The sequence below is a fragment of the Bos indicus genome, chromosome 22, assembly GCF_029378745.1.
Source record: "Bos indicus isolate NIAB-ARS_2022 breed Sahiwal x Tharparkar chromosome 22, NIAB-ARS_B.indTharparkar_mat_pri_1.0, whole genome shotgun sequence".
In the NCBI taxonomy this organism is placed as follows: Eukaryota; Metazoa; Chordata; class Mammalia; order Artiodactyla; family Bovidae; genus Bos; species Bos indicus.
In genome coordinates this window covers 50,040,813-50,057,915 of record NC_091781.1, presented here as the reverse complement: position 1 = coordinate 50,057,915, position 17,103 = coordinate 50,040,813, and the positions used below count along the sequence as shown (strand labels likewise).

At 59.5% G+C, this 17,103-nt stretch overlaps 1 protein-coding gene across 2 annotated transcripts; it reads left to right on the top strand.

The window, feature by feature from the left end:
* Positions 1-1,715: 1,715 nt before the first annotated feature.
* SLC38A3 (solute carrier family 38 member 3) lies at positions 1,716-16,577 on the top strand. 2 transcript variants are annotated; one of them, XM_019985018.2, is made up of 16 exons: positions 1,716-1,833; positions 9,479-9,635; positions 9,735-9,816; positions 9,968-10,083; positions 10,665-10,738; positions 10,820-10,912; positions 10,996-11,077; positions 12,133-12,215; positions 12,302-12,360; positions 12,530-12,694; positions 12,790-12,869; positions 13,135-13,235; positions 13,471-13,595; positions 13,692-13,836; positions 14,930-15,033; positions 15,123-16,577. In XM_019985018.2, exons 2-16 carry the CDS (start codon positions 9,535-9,537, stop codon positions 15,225-15,227), a joined length of 1,515 nt encoding a protein of 504 aa, XP_019840577.2. In that variant the 5' UTR covers positions 1,716-1,833; positions 9,479-9,534; the 3' UTR covers positions 15,228-16,577. The 2 variants fall into 2 exon arrangements, with proteins under 2 accessions (XP_019840577.2, XP_019840578.2); XM_019985019.2 differs by lacking the exons at positions 1,716-1,833; positions 14,930-15,033; positions 15,123-16,577 and adding an exon at positions 14,555-14,747.
* The last annotated feature ends 526 nt before the right edge of the window (positions 16,578-17,103 follow it).

Sequence of the window (17,103 nt, the reverse complement as noted above, 5' to 3'; positions counted from 1 at the left end):
TATTCGGCAGGTGGCAGGAAAGGCCTCTGAGCTGTGTTTGCCCTGGCTGGGGCCCAGGCCTAGCATCAACAAACAGGCAGCTCCTCCCCCAGCCGGGCCACAACTGGCCTGGCCCAGGGACCCCACACCATGCTGCCCTGGGGCCTCTCACAGCAGCCCAGCCCAGCTGGCCCCTGCTCCCTCCAGACTGGATTGAGGACCCCAACACCCACATGCCGGTGACCTTGAAGCCAGACCTGGCTCCTCAGGAACTGCCAATAGGAGCACCCAGTCCTTGGCAGATGGCTTCTGTGAGCACCCAGGATGTGTGGAGGTTGGGGGGGTGGGGCAGAACTGAGACCCTGGTCAGCACCTCTCCTATTTGACTCTGTCCCACGGGCAGCCCTAAAGCCCCTCAGAGGGTGAGTTTTAGGGTCTCTCAGGACCAAAGTAAGCTGTGATCTGGGGATTACATCAGCCCCAGATTAAGAGGGACAGCCAGTCCCTTCCTGTTTTGCAGCCCTCAGCAGGGAGGCAGTTTAGATGGTTTGAGGTTTTCAAGGATTGCCACCATCCCAATGCCTTTCTCTTTATTCCACCCAGCCCCCTGGCCTTCCCAGCCAAAGCTGAGTCCTCTGTCCTTGATTCACAGCTTCCTTCAGGCCAGGGGAATAGACAGCTATTTTCTTGTGACACAGAGGGAAACTGAGGTACGCTAGGGCTTGGCTGTGGTGGTGCTGTGAGTCAGTTGGAAGAGAATCCTGGAGTCCTGACTCCCAACCCAGGGCAGGGAAGAGGTGAGGCCTGTCTTCTGAGGGCATTCTCCCCAATACCAGGGAGGGGGACGGACTTGACACAGAGACATCCAGCTTGGCTAGGAACAGCAGAGGCCATGGATTAATCGGATCAGAGCCAGTGGCTGAGAAGCGAGAGACAGCTGTTCGGTGAACAGTACCCCCTCCAGCTCACTCCCCAGGTTAGGGCCTTCCCCAGTTTACTGCTGGTTACGCCTGGGGTGGGGGGGCGTGAGCCTTAACACCCACCATGCACCTCTGAGCACTAAGGCTTTGGCTAAGAAGCAGGCAAGGATGCGATTAGGAGCCCTCAGCCAGGAACACCAGGACCACCCTGAAACCCTTTCCGCCAAGGCACCAAGTCCCAGACCACAGTTCCCATGGGCAGACACAGCTGTCTCCTACTCTTCAGAAATAAGGAAGTGGGTGGGGGCATGGCCAGGGAGACACAGGCAAGGATCAACAGGAGCCAAGCCTGGTTCCACCCCCGTCCTCACTCTACCCTCAGTCTCTTTCGCTTATCTGCAGTGAGGACAGAACTGATGCAGAGTCCCTGTCCTCACCCTATCCCGCCTCTGCTTGAGAAGGGTGAGGCCGGCAGAAAAGACATCTTTTGCCTAAGTGATGTCTGAAAGTCCCCCATTCAAAGCACCTTTCGCTGAGGTTAAGCATGGCTCTGTTGCCATTACTCTTGGCTGAAAAGCCCCTTCTGGCTCAAGGGAAGTGAGGGCAGAGCACTTCAGGGGTTAAGGGGGCACTCGGAGACCTTAGAGAGAATCTGTCCTGGACGAAAGCATTCTCCCAACAAGACTCCCCTGAGCCCCTTCCGGAGCAGCTGCTGTCCTACCTAAGGGCTTCCCCTTTGCTCCAGGCCTGCCGAGGGCCCCCGCCTCTCTCCCGACCGGCCCCTCCTCCCGCGGGCCGCCCAGGATTGGAGGGCCGGGGGCGGGCCGGGGGCGGGGCTGGGCGCCCTTCATCCCGCGCCGCCGAGCTCCGCCGTGGGCAGAGCGGACAGCACCGACTCGAGCGGAGCACCGCGCGTCCCCTCCCGCGAGGCCAGGTACCGCTGGGGGCGCCGACCCCCTCCTAGGGGCACCGGGCGGGCGGAACCCTACTGTCCACTTTCGCGTCCGGATCTGGACTCCGGGCAGGTCCCCTCACCCGCCCTGGCTCCGGGCAGGCGCCCCAGCCTCCGGGAAACCAAAGCCCGGAGAGCTGCAGGCTCTGGGGACCCGCCAGCTCCCATCTTGAGCTGGTGTCCCGCGAGGAGCACCTCGTCGTCCCAGGGCCTCTCGCAGGGCCGGCGGGGTCGGCGGTACCCTGAGCCAGGGTCACGGGACGCCTTGTCAGGGGCTGGGGTGGCGCGCCGTGGGCTTGCTGAGGCACGGCCCACGGGGACGGGCTCGAGAGGGTCCCAGAGGGGGGCCTAAGAGGGCCCGGGAGCAGGCCCTGGAGCGCTGCCCCGTCGGGCGCCCTGACAAGCAAATCGGCCTGGCTGGCAAGGCGGGCGTCAGGGTATATTTATCCTGCTGCCTTAGGCAGGGGCTTGAGGGCAGATCCGGCCAGGCTTCCTGAGGGGCTACGGGACACACGTTGGTCCCAGAGCCCATGCCATTTGCAGCCACGCCAGCGGGCACGGCGGGCACTGGGCGAGTGTGGCTCCCCGGACTGAAGGCGGGGCTTGGTCTGCGCTCCTCCCCGCCACGCGCACTGGGACCGAGGTGTGAGAGCTGGCAGCGGCGCAGGGGCGGAGGGGAAGGACTGGGACTAGGTTCGCAGGAGCCCGCCCTAGCCCAACTGGCCCCTTCGATTGGCCACAGCAAGTGCGTGCGTTTGTTTACACCCGGTGGAGAGTCCAGGGGAGGGGCTTATGGGAAGTCACCCTCTCCACCCGCCTCCCCACCCCCACCACAGTCACCTGAGCCTTGAGTCCAGGTATATGCTCCGGGACAGGTCTGAGGGGGACTACGTGAAAGCTCTTCGCACCGTGGGGGACACCTCGACCCAGGCCCATCCTTCCTTCAGCCTGCCAGTCCTGTCCTTCCTTCCACGACTGCCTTGGGCCTCTGGCTGGCCCTGAAAGAAGCCCTTCGTCTTTAATGCACAGTCTGGCATGGGGGCTCACTTCCTTCTGGAAGGGAAGCAAATCCCTCAGAGGTTCTCAGTCTGGAGCATAGAAAGCTGGTGGGATCCAAAGACAGGTCCACTTTGAGAAGGGGAGGCTCTGCACAATCATGGAAGGCTTCCTGTAGGAAGAGCCAAAGGTGGGGAAAATCAGGGGTAGATGAGGCCAGACCTGGCACATCTCCAAGAGGCCTGGAATACTTGTAATCAGGAAGGAGAATCTCTGGCTCCTTGAGGTTGAGCTGTATGTCTCGGAACTTTATTCTGCCTGGGCTCATAGAGCCCTATCCTCACTGGCTTTTCAATCCACCTTTGGTTCAGTACTGGTTCTGTGGGACCATGTCACAAACACCCCCCATGAGGCTCCAAGTGGCAAGATCTTGAGAGCTGGTTGCTCCTGTCCCAGTGCAGGCTCCCTAGCAAGTAGCCTTGGTGGTTGTTGTTTAGTTGCTAAGTCATGTCTGACTCTTTTGCAACCCCATGGACTATAGCCTGCTTGGCTCCTCCGTCCATGGGATTTCCCAGGCAAGAATACTGGAGTGGGTTGCCATACCCTTCTCCAGGGGATCTTCCTGACCCTGGGATTGAACCCGCATCTCCTGTGTTGACAGGCAGATTCTTTACCACTGAGCCACCAGGGAAACCCAAGTAGCCTTGGAGCCCTGGAGAGATGGAGAAATTGAAGTGCAATAGGACAGACCAGGTGGTTTATAGTGCTTGGGTTGGGGCAGGGAAAGTTTTTTGAGCTGAACTGAGCGCACCCTGAAAGTCTGGGCTGGGTAGGGGGCAGGCACTCAGTTTGAGGCGGGAACCGTTTTAGGGGAATGGTTGGCTGCAAGAAATGTACAGTTGTGGCATCTGTGCACACAGAAAGCTGGGGTGGGTTTGCAGCCTGTACCCTACTAGGTGAGGGGCGCTGCAGGGGGATGTTCTCAGGCAGACATGGCTGGGGAACCAGATGCCACCTGGAGCAGGTGAGATGGCCTGGAGGCTTGCCAAAGACTTTGAACCCATTTCATTCATTTCATATTTACTGAGTGCCTACTGTGTGCCCCCTGCACACTGTCAGGTGGGTGGAGGGCTGGACTTTGACTCTGGATAAGAAGACTGATGCAGGGTGGGGGCTCTTTAGAGGACCAGGCAGGGTTACTGGGGGCCAAAGGGAAGGACCAGCTGCAGGGCAGGAGGGGCTTTCCGGCCTGTGGCCTGGGGTGGCTTGGATTTGAATTTCCGCTCTGCGGGCCACGTCCTGTACACAGCCTCTCAGCCGGCACGTCTACACACGTGCGTGGCTGCTGAGGATGGGGTCATTCCAACTGACGGTTCTCTCTTGTAGCTTTCCTATTGTGCGGGTACACAAGCCGTGGGTGCTGGACTTGGGGGCTCTGAGTTTTCTAGCTCGTCCTGGCCTGTGGCCCCATCCTCTGAATGTCTCCACCTGGCTAATGAGGGCATAACCTGCCCTCATAAGAATCCAGAGATGCTGTGGCGTCCCACTGGACCTGCTGCCCCTCATCTGGGCCTCTGGCACCACCCACTTCTTGCTCCTTCTGGGGCACTCTGTCTGGTAATTCCGGCTCTCTGTCTGTTTCTACATCTAGCTATCTCTAACTGATTGGCCACCTCTGTCAATCCGTCTCTCACTTGTCTGGTTGTCTGTCTTCCTGTCTGAATGCCTACACATCTGTCTCTCTGTGTATTTTTTTCTTTTTGTATCCCTCTGTGTGTATGTATGTGTGTGTGTTAGTCGCTCAGTCATGTCTGACTCTTTTGTGACCCCATGGACAGTAGCCCACCAGGCTCTTCGGTCTATGGAATTCTCCAGGTAAGAATACTGGGTGGGTAGCCATTCCCTTCTCCAGGGCATCTTTCTGACCCGGGAGTCGAACTCAGGTCTCCTGCATTGCAGGCAGATTCTCTGCCGTCTGAGCCACCAGGGACGCCCTTGTGTCCCTCTGGGTCCATCTGTGTTTCTTATCTCCCCCGCCTCTGTCTGTCTCTTGGTCTGGATCTGTTTGCATGAGCACAGATATCATGTGTGCGTGTGTTTTCTCCCTCTCTCTTCCCTTCCTCCAACTCTCTCTGCTTCTTCCTGACATTGGATGGTGCCTCTCCTCCAGGCTGATCTTGTCTTGTCTTTTGCCGCCCACCCCTCCCCATCAGGGTCTCCAATGAGTCCTGAGCTGCCCCAGGCCCCGGCTCCAGCTTTCTTTGGGGCCAGAAATCCGGCTGTCCAAATATTTGGCCGCCTCCAGGGGATTCCGGGTCAGCAGGGAGGAGGATGGGCTGGCTGGCTCGGGGTCTCCCCTGCCTCTGGGGGGGCCGCAGGCACGTGATGTCCTGTCCTTTGCTTCAGCTGAGCCTCGGGCTGCACGTCCTTCTCAGCAGGCTGGCAGTGGGGGGGAGGGGGCTGCTGCTGGCCCTGGCTGAGTCTTGAGCCAAGAGATTCTGACCACAGCTTCCACTGGGTTGGGGGGCAACCTGAGCAAGGAGGGTTCAGGGTTAGGCAAGAGGGGAGGCCTAGGTGACTGGGGATAGGCCCAAGGGTAAGCATCTGTTAAGTGTTTAGAAAGTGTACCCTGTCACAGGGAAGTCCACCTTCCGGCCCCAGCGGGGGCCCTCAGATCCTCCTAGGTGGTTCCGGATACCCAGACACGGAAGCACGGGGCCAAGGAGCTAGCGGGTGAGGGTTGGTGTGGCCAGCACATGGCTGTTCTGCACCACTTGCCTTCCCCTGGATGCGGCCCCTCCTGTCTGCCACCCCCCAGTTCCAGCCGGGGGTTAGCCACACATTGGTCACTTACTCAGTGTTGTTGACAGTGAGGGAGTAGTAGATGGACGACTGGATCCGCTGAGGTCAAAACCTGGAGTTGTGCGTCTTGAGGAGGGGCAAAGTACTTTTTTTTTTTTTTAAGCATCCTCTCCTGTTCTAAACATCCTCCCACATGGCCTGTCCCTAGACCCCTGACCTCAGCAGTCGGCTTCGCACCAATCGCCATGGCTGTGCCTTGAGAGCGTACAGTCCACACGTGTCCAGCAAACCCAATTTCTCTGTTGACTAATGTCTGGTCTGAGGAGGTTGTTTTCCTTCTGAAGCCTGGAGAAGCAGGTGGACACTAGGCTGGGAGGGGCATCTCTGAGCCAATGAGGGAAGTTGTAAGGACCCATGAGCTAGAACTGGGGGCAGCCGTCACCCCTGAGCCCCCAGGGATGAGCACAGTGGAGCCTTAAGCCAGGCCCACTGCCTCTGCCCTGAGATCTGAGCTGAGGTGGGGGCTGTCCAGGCTCAAGGAACCGGGGGGCCATGGCAGCCAGCCCCGTGGGTTCAGTGCCTCCACCAGCGTGTGCAGCCACAGGACTGAGGGAAGAAGGACAGTGTGGATTCTCCCTGTAGCTGAGCTGCAGACCCACTTGTGTCCCTGCGCATGGGGGAGGAAAACCGGGCTCAGAGCCCTGGTGACTCCCAGGACCTGGATGAGGGCAGAGAGACATGCTTCCCATAGCGGCTGACGCAAGCAGTGGCCCCACGGTGGCCTGGATTCCTGGATCTTGAAATCTTTAATTAGCCAAACTCAACGCCTGCCGAGGAGGTGTGCCTGACGAATTCTCACCCTGTGATGTCTGCGTGGGCGGACGTTACCTGCTGTGCGATCCCCTTGGCTTCTGGCCCCTGGCTCCCCCCTCCACCTCAGCCCTTATCTCCCAACAGAGCAAACAGGCCCCAGGGCAGTGGCCTGTACCATCGATTTACTGCTTGAACTCATGCTACACCCATGACGGCTGCTGTTCTGATGATCTGCTCAAGGCTGCCGTGGTCTCCCCACCCAAGAGCCTGACCCCTCTCTGGGGGCCTGTGGTCTGCTCTAGGGGCAAAGTCCTCTGGGAGGCGCCTCACTCTGTCCCCACTTTTGGTCAAGCCTCACAGAACCCCCGGAGGGCAGGAGGACACTGAGGTCCCGAGTGAGGAATAGTTTGTCCATGATCCTACCGTGAGGCAGGGCCAGGTCAGGCCGCAGACCCAGAGTGTCCGCCCTGAGCTTTCCCTGCAGTGGCTCAGAATCTCCTGGCTGCTTTCCTCAGGCAGGGCTAACTCCTGAGTCTACCCAGATGTCTGAAGCAAAGAGGCCTGGGGACGTGGCAGGCCTGAGAGATGGGAACAGTCAAAAATGGGCTGCCAGCCTCAGGGAATGGTTCAGGGTCCACATGTCAGGCCAGTGCTATCTCTACCCTGCCTCCACCTCCAGCCCTTAGTCCTGCCTTAACTGAAATCCAGCCTCCTTGACCTCAACTTCAAGGCCCTGTCAGGCTTGTCTATGGCCACAGAACCTTCATACTATGCTCACAGCCTGCCTCGAGGCCTTTGCCCATCCGTGCTGTGCACGTTGCTTGAGCTGCTCTTTCCTGTTTCCACACCTTGAGGGCTCTTGCTGGAATTTCAGAACTGGCTCCCTCACCTCTTCCTCCAGGAAGCCTTCCTTGATGCCTCTCTCTCTCTCCTTTTTTGAATCCCAGCACTATGTGGCTCCGTTACAGCAGGAGCCATCGGGTAGGGGATGGGGGGTGGGGAGTTTGTCCCTTCCAGACTGGAAGCCAATTGAGGAAGGGTATTCTGTGTCCTCTCTGGGATCTCAGGCCAGCCTGTGACCTCAGGTCCTGCCGAGGGGTTGGGGAACCTGAATCGAGGGCCTCGGGCACCTTGGCCATGACCGTGCCAGGCGCTATGGTCTCCCTGGAGGCAGTGCTTGGCTGCTAGGGAAGAATATTAAGGCAGAGAAGAGTGTTTTGTCCAATCTGCTGACTCAGCACACCCTGAGGGCCTGTCCCAGCCTGCCCAAGGCAGGAGGCCCGGCAAGGGTAACCCCAGCTGAGAGCCGGGGGGCACTCTGGAGTGACTCTGGAGATCAGGTGTGGGTGTCCTTGGAGGGGTGCTCTCAGTGAGGCTCAGGGCAGGGGCATGAAGAGGACAGGCCGACCTGGGGGACTCTGGTCCAGGGGAAGAGGGCATGAGAAGAGATCTCAAATTGTCATGGTCCTATGTGGACAGGCTGGAGGAGAGAAAGATACAGCTGCCAGCATCAGAGGAAGGAGAGCCAGGGTAAGTGGTCCAAGGGTGCCAGGTATGGGGTCTTCAGGACTGAGGTACCTAGGATGGGAACTCTGCTTTGGGGCTGCATGGGCAGTCACAAAGAGGTCCTTTGGGCAACTCCATGTGGTTGCTGCCCCCAGGACACCAGGGCCTGTGGCCTGAGGCTTGAGTCCTGAGCTTAGCCTCCCCTCCCCACCCCAGCCCTGAATGCTGAGTCTGAGACCCCTGGTACTCTAGCTTTAAGAACGCACTTGACACCGTCAGGATCTGGGGGATTTGGAGCGGGATGCCGGGTTCCCAGGCAGAGGGACTAGTCAAGACTAGGCTCTGGCTGACCTGCCTGGCAGTGCTGCAGCCTCCCTGGTCTCTGCCCTGGCCTTCTGTCTGGCCTTCAGGATGTCCTTAGAGATGCTTGGGGGCACTATGCCCAGGTACCTTCTAGACATGGGGTAGGTGGCTCCCAGCCCCAGTGATGGGAGAGGAGCCAGTGAGTTGTCTGGGCAACGGGCAGAGTTGGGCAGGGGGAGGAGGGGATCCCTTTGAGGTCCAGCAGAGCACAGGGAAGAGAAGACTGATCCAGTGGTCCAGGCCCATCTACAGCTGGCCAAGGCCCTGAGTTCCTGACCTGGGGCTCCAGGAGGTGGGGAGTCTGCTCAAAGGGTGGGCACCTGAGGGTGGGGGCTTCCCCAGCAGGGGAGGAGAGGCTTGAAAGAACATGGCCCTGAGGCCAGGGCTGTGTGGAGGGTGAGGTCTGTGTGGCCCAGAAAACTGGGCTCTGGGGGCTCCCATTTCCTGGAAGGCCACGAGGGCACTTTGCAGCTGAGCGGGCAGGGCCCAGGTGTCCAGCCACCCAGCACCGCCTCAGGCCTCCTGACTCCGGGGGGGTAGTCTCTGCGCCTGCCGTTCCCAGCGCCAGCTCTCAGCCCACAGAGGACCTTTTGTTCTGGCTGCCAGCAAAGCCCGCCGGGCGGCTGGGAACAGAGCCCACAGCCCTCGCCCTGTCCCGAGGCCTCCAGCCGTCGGGCAGTGCCATTCTAGGTTGGCTAGGAGGCCCCTGGCACATAGGGCACAGGAAACCGTCTCCGGGTATTAGTGTCATGGCGGGGGAGTCAGTCCAGGGCCCACCCCTAGAGAGGGGCCTGGAGGCCTGGGACTCAGCACCCTCGGGCTGTGGCAAGTCAGGTCCTGCAGCTGACCCTTACTTCACAGATGGTGAAAGCAAGACCCCCAAAAGACGTGCCTGGGCCGCTACGTCTATGCGGCAGTGGGGGGAGGGTGAAGTGCTGGGTACTGGCTGAGGTGTCCCCTCAGGGTGGCCTGGAGGGCTCAGGGGTGCGAGCTCTGCCCCGCAATGGCAGCTTCCAGGGACACAGCAGGCAGACGCGAGCGAGTCTGTCCTCTGTGAACTGGGAGGTGTGCTAGAGAGCAGCCTTCCCGTGGGAGTCTGGGCCGCGAGCCCAAGGAGCGGGGATAACCAGGACTCTCTGCTGTGTAGACGTCCGACAGCGTCAGCGTGCGGGCTGGTGTTCCTGTGGCGGTGGTCCCAGAGCCATGGAGGCACCTCTGCAGACGGAGATGGTGGAGTTGGTGCCCAATGGCAAGCACTTGGAGGGTCTCCTCCCAGTCGCCACCCCCACAGCTGGCAGCCAGAGGTGAGCGCCGGACCCCATCGTGGCACATGGCAGGGCAGGGTTGGTGGGGTGCGGGCAAGAGTCTAGAGCTGAGCTGCGTGCCCTGACCTGTGCCTGCAGGGTCGAGGGGCCTGGACGGAGCTGTGTTGAGGGCGAAGGCTTCCTACCAAAAAGCCCCAGCAAGGAGCCACACTTCACCGACGTGAGCAGGGGTTGCAGTTAGGGGCTCAGGGGCATGGGAGCAGTGATGAGGTGCGCCGGGAGGCCGAGGGACAGTGAGGGAGGGAACGTTGGCTTGCCCTCTGCACCTCACTGACTCACCCCACCCTCCCGTCTCACTCTGGCGCCTGCAGTTCGAGGGGAAGACGTCATTCGGGATGTCTGTGTTCAACCTCAGCAACGCCATCATGGGCAGCGGCATCCTGGGGCTCGCCTATGCCATGGCCAACACGGGCATCATCCTTTTCCTGTGAGTGTCCTCAGCAAACCTTCTAAAGACAGGAGCCCCAAACAGGCCACCAACCCTGACCTCCCAGGACCTGTCAGTTTCCTATCCCAAGACCCAGGCTGCAGTGGGTGGGCACTTATACTCACCCCAAACCATAGCTGGAAAAAAAAAAAACAGCCCCGGCCAGACAAATATACCTCATTTCCTAGTAAACCTGCTGAGATCATGACACGGGGCCAGCCAAACAGGCCTGAGTCTGTCCTACCACATTTAACACGTGATGGATGAATCCAGTGGCCAGGCCATATGTGGGTACACGTGTCCTTACCTGGGAGTTCTGCCCTGCAGCCTAAATGGAAAATATGTTTGTTCCGAGATATCAGTGAGAGGTGGTGCTCAGAGGGTCTCTTTTGAGTCCTGACCACCCTGGGTCAACCTGGGTGGTGTTCGCCACCCCTGGGGACTGTCAAGTTTGCATCCACATATGTTGGGGGTCCAGACACCTGGGTTGCGGACCCCGAACATTCAGCCCCTCCCCAGAGCTCATCATCCCCTGCTTGCCAGGGGAGCCCTAGTAGTCTCTTTTTATCCACCTTCCCCAGGTTCCTGTTGACAGCCGTCGCCTTGCTGTCCAGCTACTCCATTCATCTGCTACTCAAGTCCTCAGGGATCGTGGGTGAGCCCCAAATTTGCCTGTAGCAGGGAGGAGTGGGCTGGGGAGAGCTCTTCTGACTGTCCTGGTTCCCTGCCCCCACAGGCATCCGTGCCTATGAGCAGCTGGGCTACCGCGCCTTTGGGACCCCAGGAAAGCTGGCGGCTGCCCTGGCCATCACACTGCAGAACATCGGAGGTGAAGCTGATGGATGGGGCGACAGTGGGCAGTGCGCAGGCTGAAAGCTAGCAGATTTGGCTGACCTGCCCTTCTCCCCACAGCCATGTCCAGCTACCTGTACATCATCAAGTCCGAGCTGCCCCTTGTCATACAGACCTTCCTGCACCTGGAGGATTGGACCTCGTGAGCCCCAGGGTGGGGCGGGGCTGGGTGAGGGTGGGAGGCTCTGGGCTACCCCTCCTTGCCCACCACCACTAGCAGAGCTCAGGCTGGACTAGTGGGAGAGACAAGCCAGGGTGGAGTGGGGGACAGAGAGCTGCTAGAAAAGCTAACATTCACCTCGGGGAACCTTCCCAGGAGAGCCATGTGGGGCTGGGAGGTGGGGTGAGGCTGAGCAAGCTGGCCCCGCCTAGCCCTGGACCCAGCCATGAGCACGGAGGACCTGAGAACCTCGGGCTTAGCTCTAAGCTCCTGCTATTCCTGACCATGGCTTGGCTGTTAGCTTCCCCCCACCTCGCCCCAACCAAGAAATTAAGCCCACAGTGTCCCAGTTGCCTATCATCAGTTTAGCCAGTACTGATGGCATAGCCATGTTTTGTGGGTAAGAACAGAGAAGAAAGCCAGGCCCTGCCCTTGGAAACACAGCCCCAGCAGGCAGAGGGGCCGTGTGGCTGTGAGCGGCTCCAGGTGGAAACAAACAGCCAGGATTCGGTGCCCAGGCCCTGGGGGCCTCTCCTGCGGAGTTGGCCTTTGGACTTGCCCTGGAAGGAGGGTCTCTTTCCTCATCCCTATGCCCACTGTCTATTGAGGGTGTGGGCCAGATGACGTAGGATGAAGGTCCTGGTCCTGGGGCCACCACAAGGAGCTCAGGTGGTTGGCAAGTCCCTGAGACCCCCATGGAAAATGCCTCACCACCTCCCCAGACCCAGGTTTTTTTATCCCACCCACTTAGGGCTACTTCCTGGGCAGGCTGGACCCAGATCTGTGCGCCCTGGGAAAAACAGCCACAGTGACTGTAATCGTGATGGTTACCAAGCGGGAGCTGCGTGTGCTAGTCCTCACCCTGCCCCGGAGAATGCTGGGAGTGGGCCCATTTTGCAGATGGGGAAAGGGAGACTCGGAGGTGGGGGACGAGTCTTCTTCAGAGGTCGCTGCGTGGTGTCACTCAGTGGTGACCCCGACTGAGGGCGAGGCGGCCACGCCACTGTAACCTCGGCTCCCCACTTCCGCCCCTGCAGGGACTGGTACACGAATGGGAACTACCTGGTGATCCTGGTCTCCATCGTTGTCATTCTTCCCCTAGCCCTGATGCGGCAACTCGGTGAGTGTGGCAGCGCCAGGGCCTGGGGCCTGGGGCAGGCATGGGAGGGCCCCTCCGACTCACATGCCCACTCCCCCACCTCACAGGCTACCTGGGCTACTCCAGCGGCTTCTCCCTCAGCTGCATGATGTTCTTCCTAATTGCAGTGAGTCACCCTCCACCCGGGGAGGGGGCAGGTCTTTCTGGGCAGCCTGGGTCAGAAGGACAGCTCCACGCATCCTGATCTGCACGTGGCTTCACAGTGACTTCCCAGGACCCCTGCCTGGCCCTGATGCCCTCTTCCTCTCCCTGCGCCCTCTCCACCACCCACCTAGGTCATCTACAAAAAGTTCCACGTGCCCTGCCCGCTGTCCCCCAATGCGACCAACGTGACAAGCAACATCAGCCTCGTGGAGATCGACAAAGACGAGGCAGGGCTGCAGGCCAAGACGGAGGCCGGGGCCTTCTGCACCCCAAGTTACTTCACGCTAAACACTCAGGTTGCAGCAGGCCAGGGGAGGGGCAGCAGGCCTGGGAAGAGTGTGGGACTGGTGAGGGGGTGGCCTGTCCTGACACAGAATCTGTGTTTCTTCAGACGGCATACACCATCCCCATCATGGCTTTTGCCTTTGTCTGCCACCCTGAGGTGCTGCCCATCTACACGGAGCTCAAGGAGTAGGTATCCATGTATGGGAGATGGGGAGGTGCTTCTTCTTCCTGGAGTGAACGGAGGTGGTCCTAAGCGGGGAGGAATGTCAGGAGCCAAGTTATTTTATCCAAAAGGTCTCTGTGGCTGCCAGAGGGGTGACCGGGGGCGAGAAGGAGGCTCCCTGAGCTAACAGATGGTGAGGGTGTGTTGCCAGAGAGAGCCCCCAGGACACCCGGGGGTTTCCCAGTATTGCCCAGCTCGGCACCAGTCCCCTCCCCTGCTGCCCCGTAGCCCCTCCAAGAGGAAGATGCAGCGGATCTCCAACCTCTCCATCGCCGTCATGTATGTCATGTACTTCCTGGCTGCCCTCTTCGGCTACCTCACCTTCTACGGTATGGCTGGACCGTGGGGGGCAGAGGCAGAGGCCAGGCTGGGGGGCAAGGGGCTGGCCAGCGGCCACAGCACCCTGCGTACTATAGGCGCTCATTAGGTCTGTGATGCCTGTCTGTGCCCTGCGGCTGTGGAGGTGAGTCGGTTGCCACTCCCCACAGTGTCAGGGTCAACCCAGGCTCAGAGCCCAGCCCCCTCCCTGGACCTCCTGCTGACCACCCTCCCTGCCTGCCACAGACGGGGTAGAGTCGGAGCTGCTGCACACCTACAGCAAGGTGGACCCGTTTGACGTGCTGATCCTGTGCGTGCGCGTGGCTGTGCTGACGGCAGTCACACTCACAGTGCCCATCGTTCTGTTCCCGGTGAGCCAATGTGCACGTGGCCAGGCCCACGGCGGGGTGGCGGGGGTGGACCGAGGCGGTTGACAGATTGATGACTCTCCCCGCCCCGCTTCCCAGGTACGCCGCGCCCTCCAGCAGATTCTGTTTCCCAACCGAGAGTTCAGCTGGCTGCGGCACGTGCTCATTGCCGTTGTCCTGCTCACGTGTATCAACCTGCTGGTCATCTTTGCCCCCAACATCCTGGGCATCTTCGGGGTCATTGGTAAGAGGTCTGGCCCTCCTGTGAATGGAGGCAGGGTGCTGCCCCAGGCAACTTCCTCTCTGCAAACCCTGGCAGATTCCTGAGCTCATCATACCCTACATTTAAGAGATGGCTGCCTGCCATGTGCACAGACAGCTTGGCCTCCCATCTGAGATTTGTTCTTCAGGGTCTCTTAATCCATTTTGAGGGCTCAGCACCACCGGGTCAGTTACCCTTGCTGGTGGTGTTGGGGGATGGGGTGGAGCTCAGGGGTCAAGGGGCCTCCACAAAGGATCTCATCAGGCCTTTTCCCCACCCCACATATAAGGAAGTGTACAGTGATTAAGGGAGAGCCATATAGCTATTAAGCGGAGAGCCTTGATTCAGCCCCAGGATAATGGAACTATAGATTTGGGCTTCTGTCCAGCTGTCCCAGTTGGAGCTCTGAGTGGGAAGATCAAACAATTCTGACATCTTTGGGGTGACTCAACTCAGGAGTCTGACTCTTCAACTCTGCAAGGGCCAACACACTGACCTGGGGACTGAGTAGCATTTATATCATAGACAAGACTCTTGGTTCTATATGTCTGAAATCTGGCTCAAAATGAATTAAGCATAAAGTAATGCATGGGCTCAGCTGATTGAAATGCCTTCAGGAATAGCTGTATCCAGCAGCCCAATATCCTCAAAGCTTTGTCTCTATCTCTTGGCTTGTCTTTTTGCTATCTTTCACTGACAGAGTCTTCAGATACCAAAAGCCCTAGCCTTCTATCCTGGTGGATGGAGAAAAAGGGGAGGGGCTGACGGACTTTCCAGAATCAGGCAGAGTTCTCAAGTGGAGTTTCAAGTTGAGACTCCCTCATCAAGGAATGTTTGATCTCATTAAAGTGTCCCACCCTGAACTTTAGTCAGTAGGTGGAAGTGAACCAACAGTCGTGATCTTCGGTCGCTCAGTCGTGTCCGACTCTTTGTGAACCCATGGACTGCAGCACGCCAGGCTTCCCTGTCCTTCACTGTCTCCCAGAGTTTGCTCAAGGTTGTGTCCACTGAGTCAGTGATGCCATCCAACTATCTCATCCTCTGTGAGCAGCCAACAGTGGCCATGTCTTTGCAGGTGCCACGTCTGCCCCGTGCCTCATCTTCATCTTCCCAGCTATTTTCTACTTTCGCATCATACCCACTGAGAAGGAACCTGCAAGGTCTACCCCCAAAATCCTGGTGCGAAGGGCCTGGAGGTTGGTGGGCTGGTGTGAGGCTGAGGGGGTCTGCCCTGACCTCAGGCCTGACCCTGACTTCTGACCCCACAGGCCCTTTGTTTTGCTGCACTTGGCATCTTGCTGATGACCATGAGCCTGAGCTTCATCATCATGGACTGGGTCTCGGGCACCAGTCGGCACGGAGGGAGCCACTAGGATGACCCCCGCATCTCCTCTGTCTCCTCGTCCTCCTGCCCAGACTCCTCAGTCCCTGCTCCCACCTAGTGGCCAGTCGGCAGGGGGGAGGACAAAGGCGTGCTGGGCACTGGCATCTGGCCCTGCCCAGTTTGTTAGCGCCAGGACCAAGGCCCTCGGGCCACTACCCCACTGAGCTCCTGGGCTGCCGGGGCTTCCTGAGCTGGGAGCAGGGTGGGGCTGGACCCCTGCTCCCTTCCTGTTGCCTCAGATCCCACCCAAGCCCCTTATCCTTTTTGCACAGGTGCATAGACTGAGGCCCAGCGGCTGCCCCCTCAGGTCCCACAGCCTGTAGAGGGCGCGCAGAGCTGAATCAGCCTGCAGTCACCCCCCACCTTGCTGCCGGGCCATGGTCTGCACCCTGGGGCCTCATCTCCCTCAGCCCACTTGCCTTTCCTCCTTCTGTCCCTGAGGCCCCTTTCAGGCACTGGGGCTCAGGCCCTTGGATAATCTAGTTCTCTTTGCCCGTCCCCCCCCTCCAGGAGCAGACAGCCCCCTGGCCCCTGCAACCCCCAGGCTGGCCTCACCCTATCCCTGAGGCCAGAACTTGGTTTTCAATTGAGGTGGGCGTGGGCACCCCCAAGGGACCTCTTCTCTGGCCCTTTGCCAGTCCTGGGGAGGCTGGGACTCCCCCCCACCCCAACCCCAGGCCACAGTTCACATTCCACTGCTGGGAGAAGAAAGAGGCTGGGGCCCAGAGTGTCTCTGCCCCTGGGAGCCAAAGACCCTAGGGGCCAGTCTGGGGCAGGGGTGGAGAAGCTGGCAGCCCCCTTTTATAAATATTATACATAAGACCAGCTGTGCTTTATATTCTTGATCTCCAGGGTGCCTGGGTTCCTGGAAGGTGGGTGGGAGCTGGGACACGGATGCTGATGGAAGGCCACCCTGCCTGTTTCCCTGGGATGAGTGTGGGACAGGGTGAGTCCCCTACCCCACCCCGTCCCCTGCCTCCCAAACCAAGCAGCAGCATGCTGAGACCCAGTGCTGGGCCTGGGCCAGGCTTAGCACAGACCTGCTTTCTCACGCGGTGAGGTGGGGAGGAATTAATGAGGCCCCAGGAAATGGGACAGAGAGAGGCCTCCGGAAGGAGGCAACGTGAGGTGCATCCTCAGCAGCTTCAGGGAGGGTCTGAGCTGGGGGCAGCTGAGCCCTGCAGAAGCCCCGCAGAAGGGCCCCCTACCCTCCCTGGCTGCCATGTCAACCCTCTGTCAATGGCTTGCGTCTGGGGACAAAAGTCCTGGGATCCTGGGCCCTGTCTGGATCTTTTATTACTAGTAAAACCTGCTGCGAATAAAGGTGGGTTAGCAAGTGCCTGTATGTGGGGCCTGAATTCTGAGAGGGGGAGTCCAAGGCAGGGCAAGAGTTCCAGGGATGCAGTGGCCCCGGGTGCCCCAGCCCGGAACAGGGGGCCGGCTGGGAAGCTGCCTGTTGCCTGAATCAGCTGGGACCCAGCAGGATGGAGCTGCCCAGGCCTTGGCATCAAACCCTCATTAGGAAAGACCCCGTACCCGGCTAGGCGGCTGGGGAAAGGGGCAGCAGGAAAAATCCAGTTTGAACTGGCAAGGCAGCTGCCAGGCTGAGAAACCCCTGAAGAAAGAACTTCCTCAAGTCGGTAGCTGCTAGGCCCATGGCAGTGCCAGCTGATCAGAGGGGGGCTTCCTGAGTCTGGTTCTCATCAGTCCCGGGCACCTGACTCCAGCCTGGGGACTCACCCAGGAGCTCCGTGGCCCCAGGAAAAAACTGGACACTGGCCTAGAGGTGGCTGCAGCCCAGAGTGCCCCCGGTGAGCAGGGCTACCCTCTGCATGGGAATGTCTGGCTTCTTCCTCATCTGCTGG

Coding starts and splice junctions, on each gene's coding strand:
- SLC38A3 (XM_019985018.2), top strand. CDS start 9,535: ATGGAGGCACCTCTGCAGACGGAGATGGTGGAGTTGGTGCCCAATGGC. Junction 13,596..13,691: donor TGCCCATCGTTCTGTTCCCG/GTGAGCCAATGT, acceptor CCCGCTTCCCAG/GTACGCCGCGCCCTCCAGCA. Junction 13,837..14,929: donor GGGCATCTTCGGGGTCATTG/GTAAGAGGTCTG, acceptor ATGTCTTTGCAG/GTGCCACGTCTGCCCCGTGC.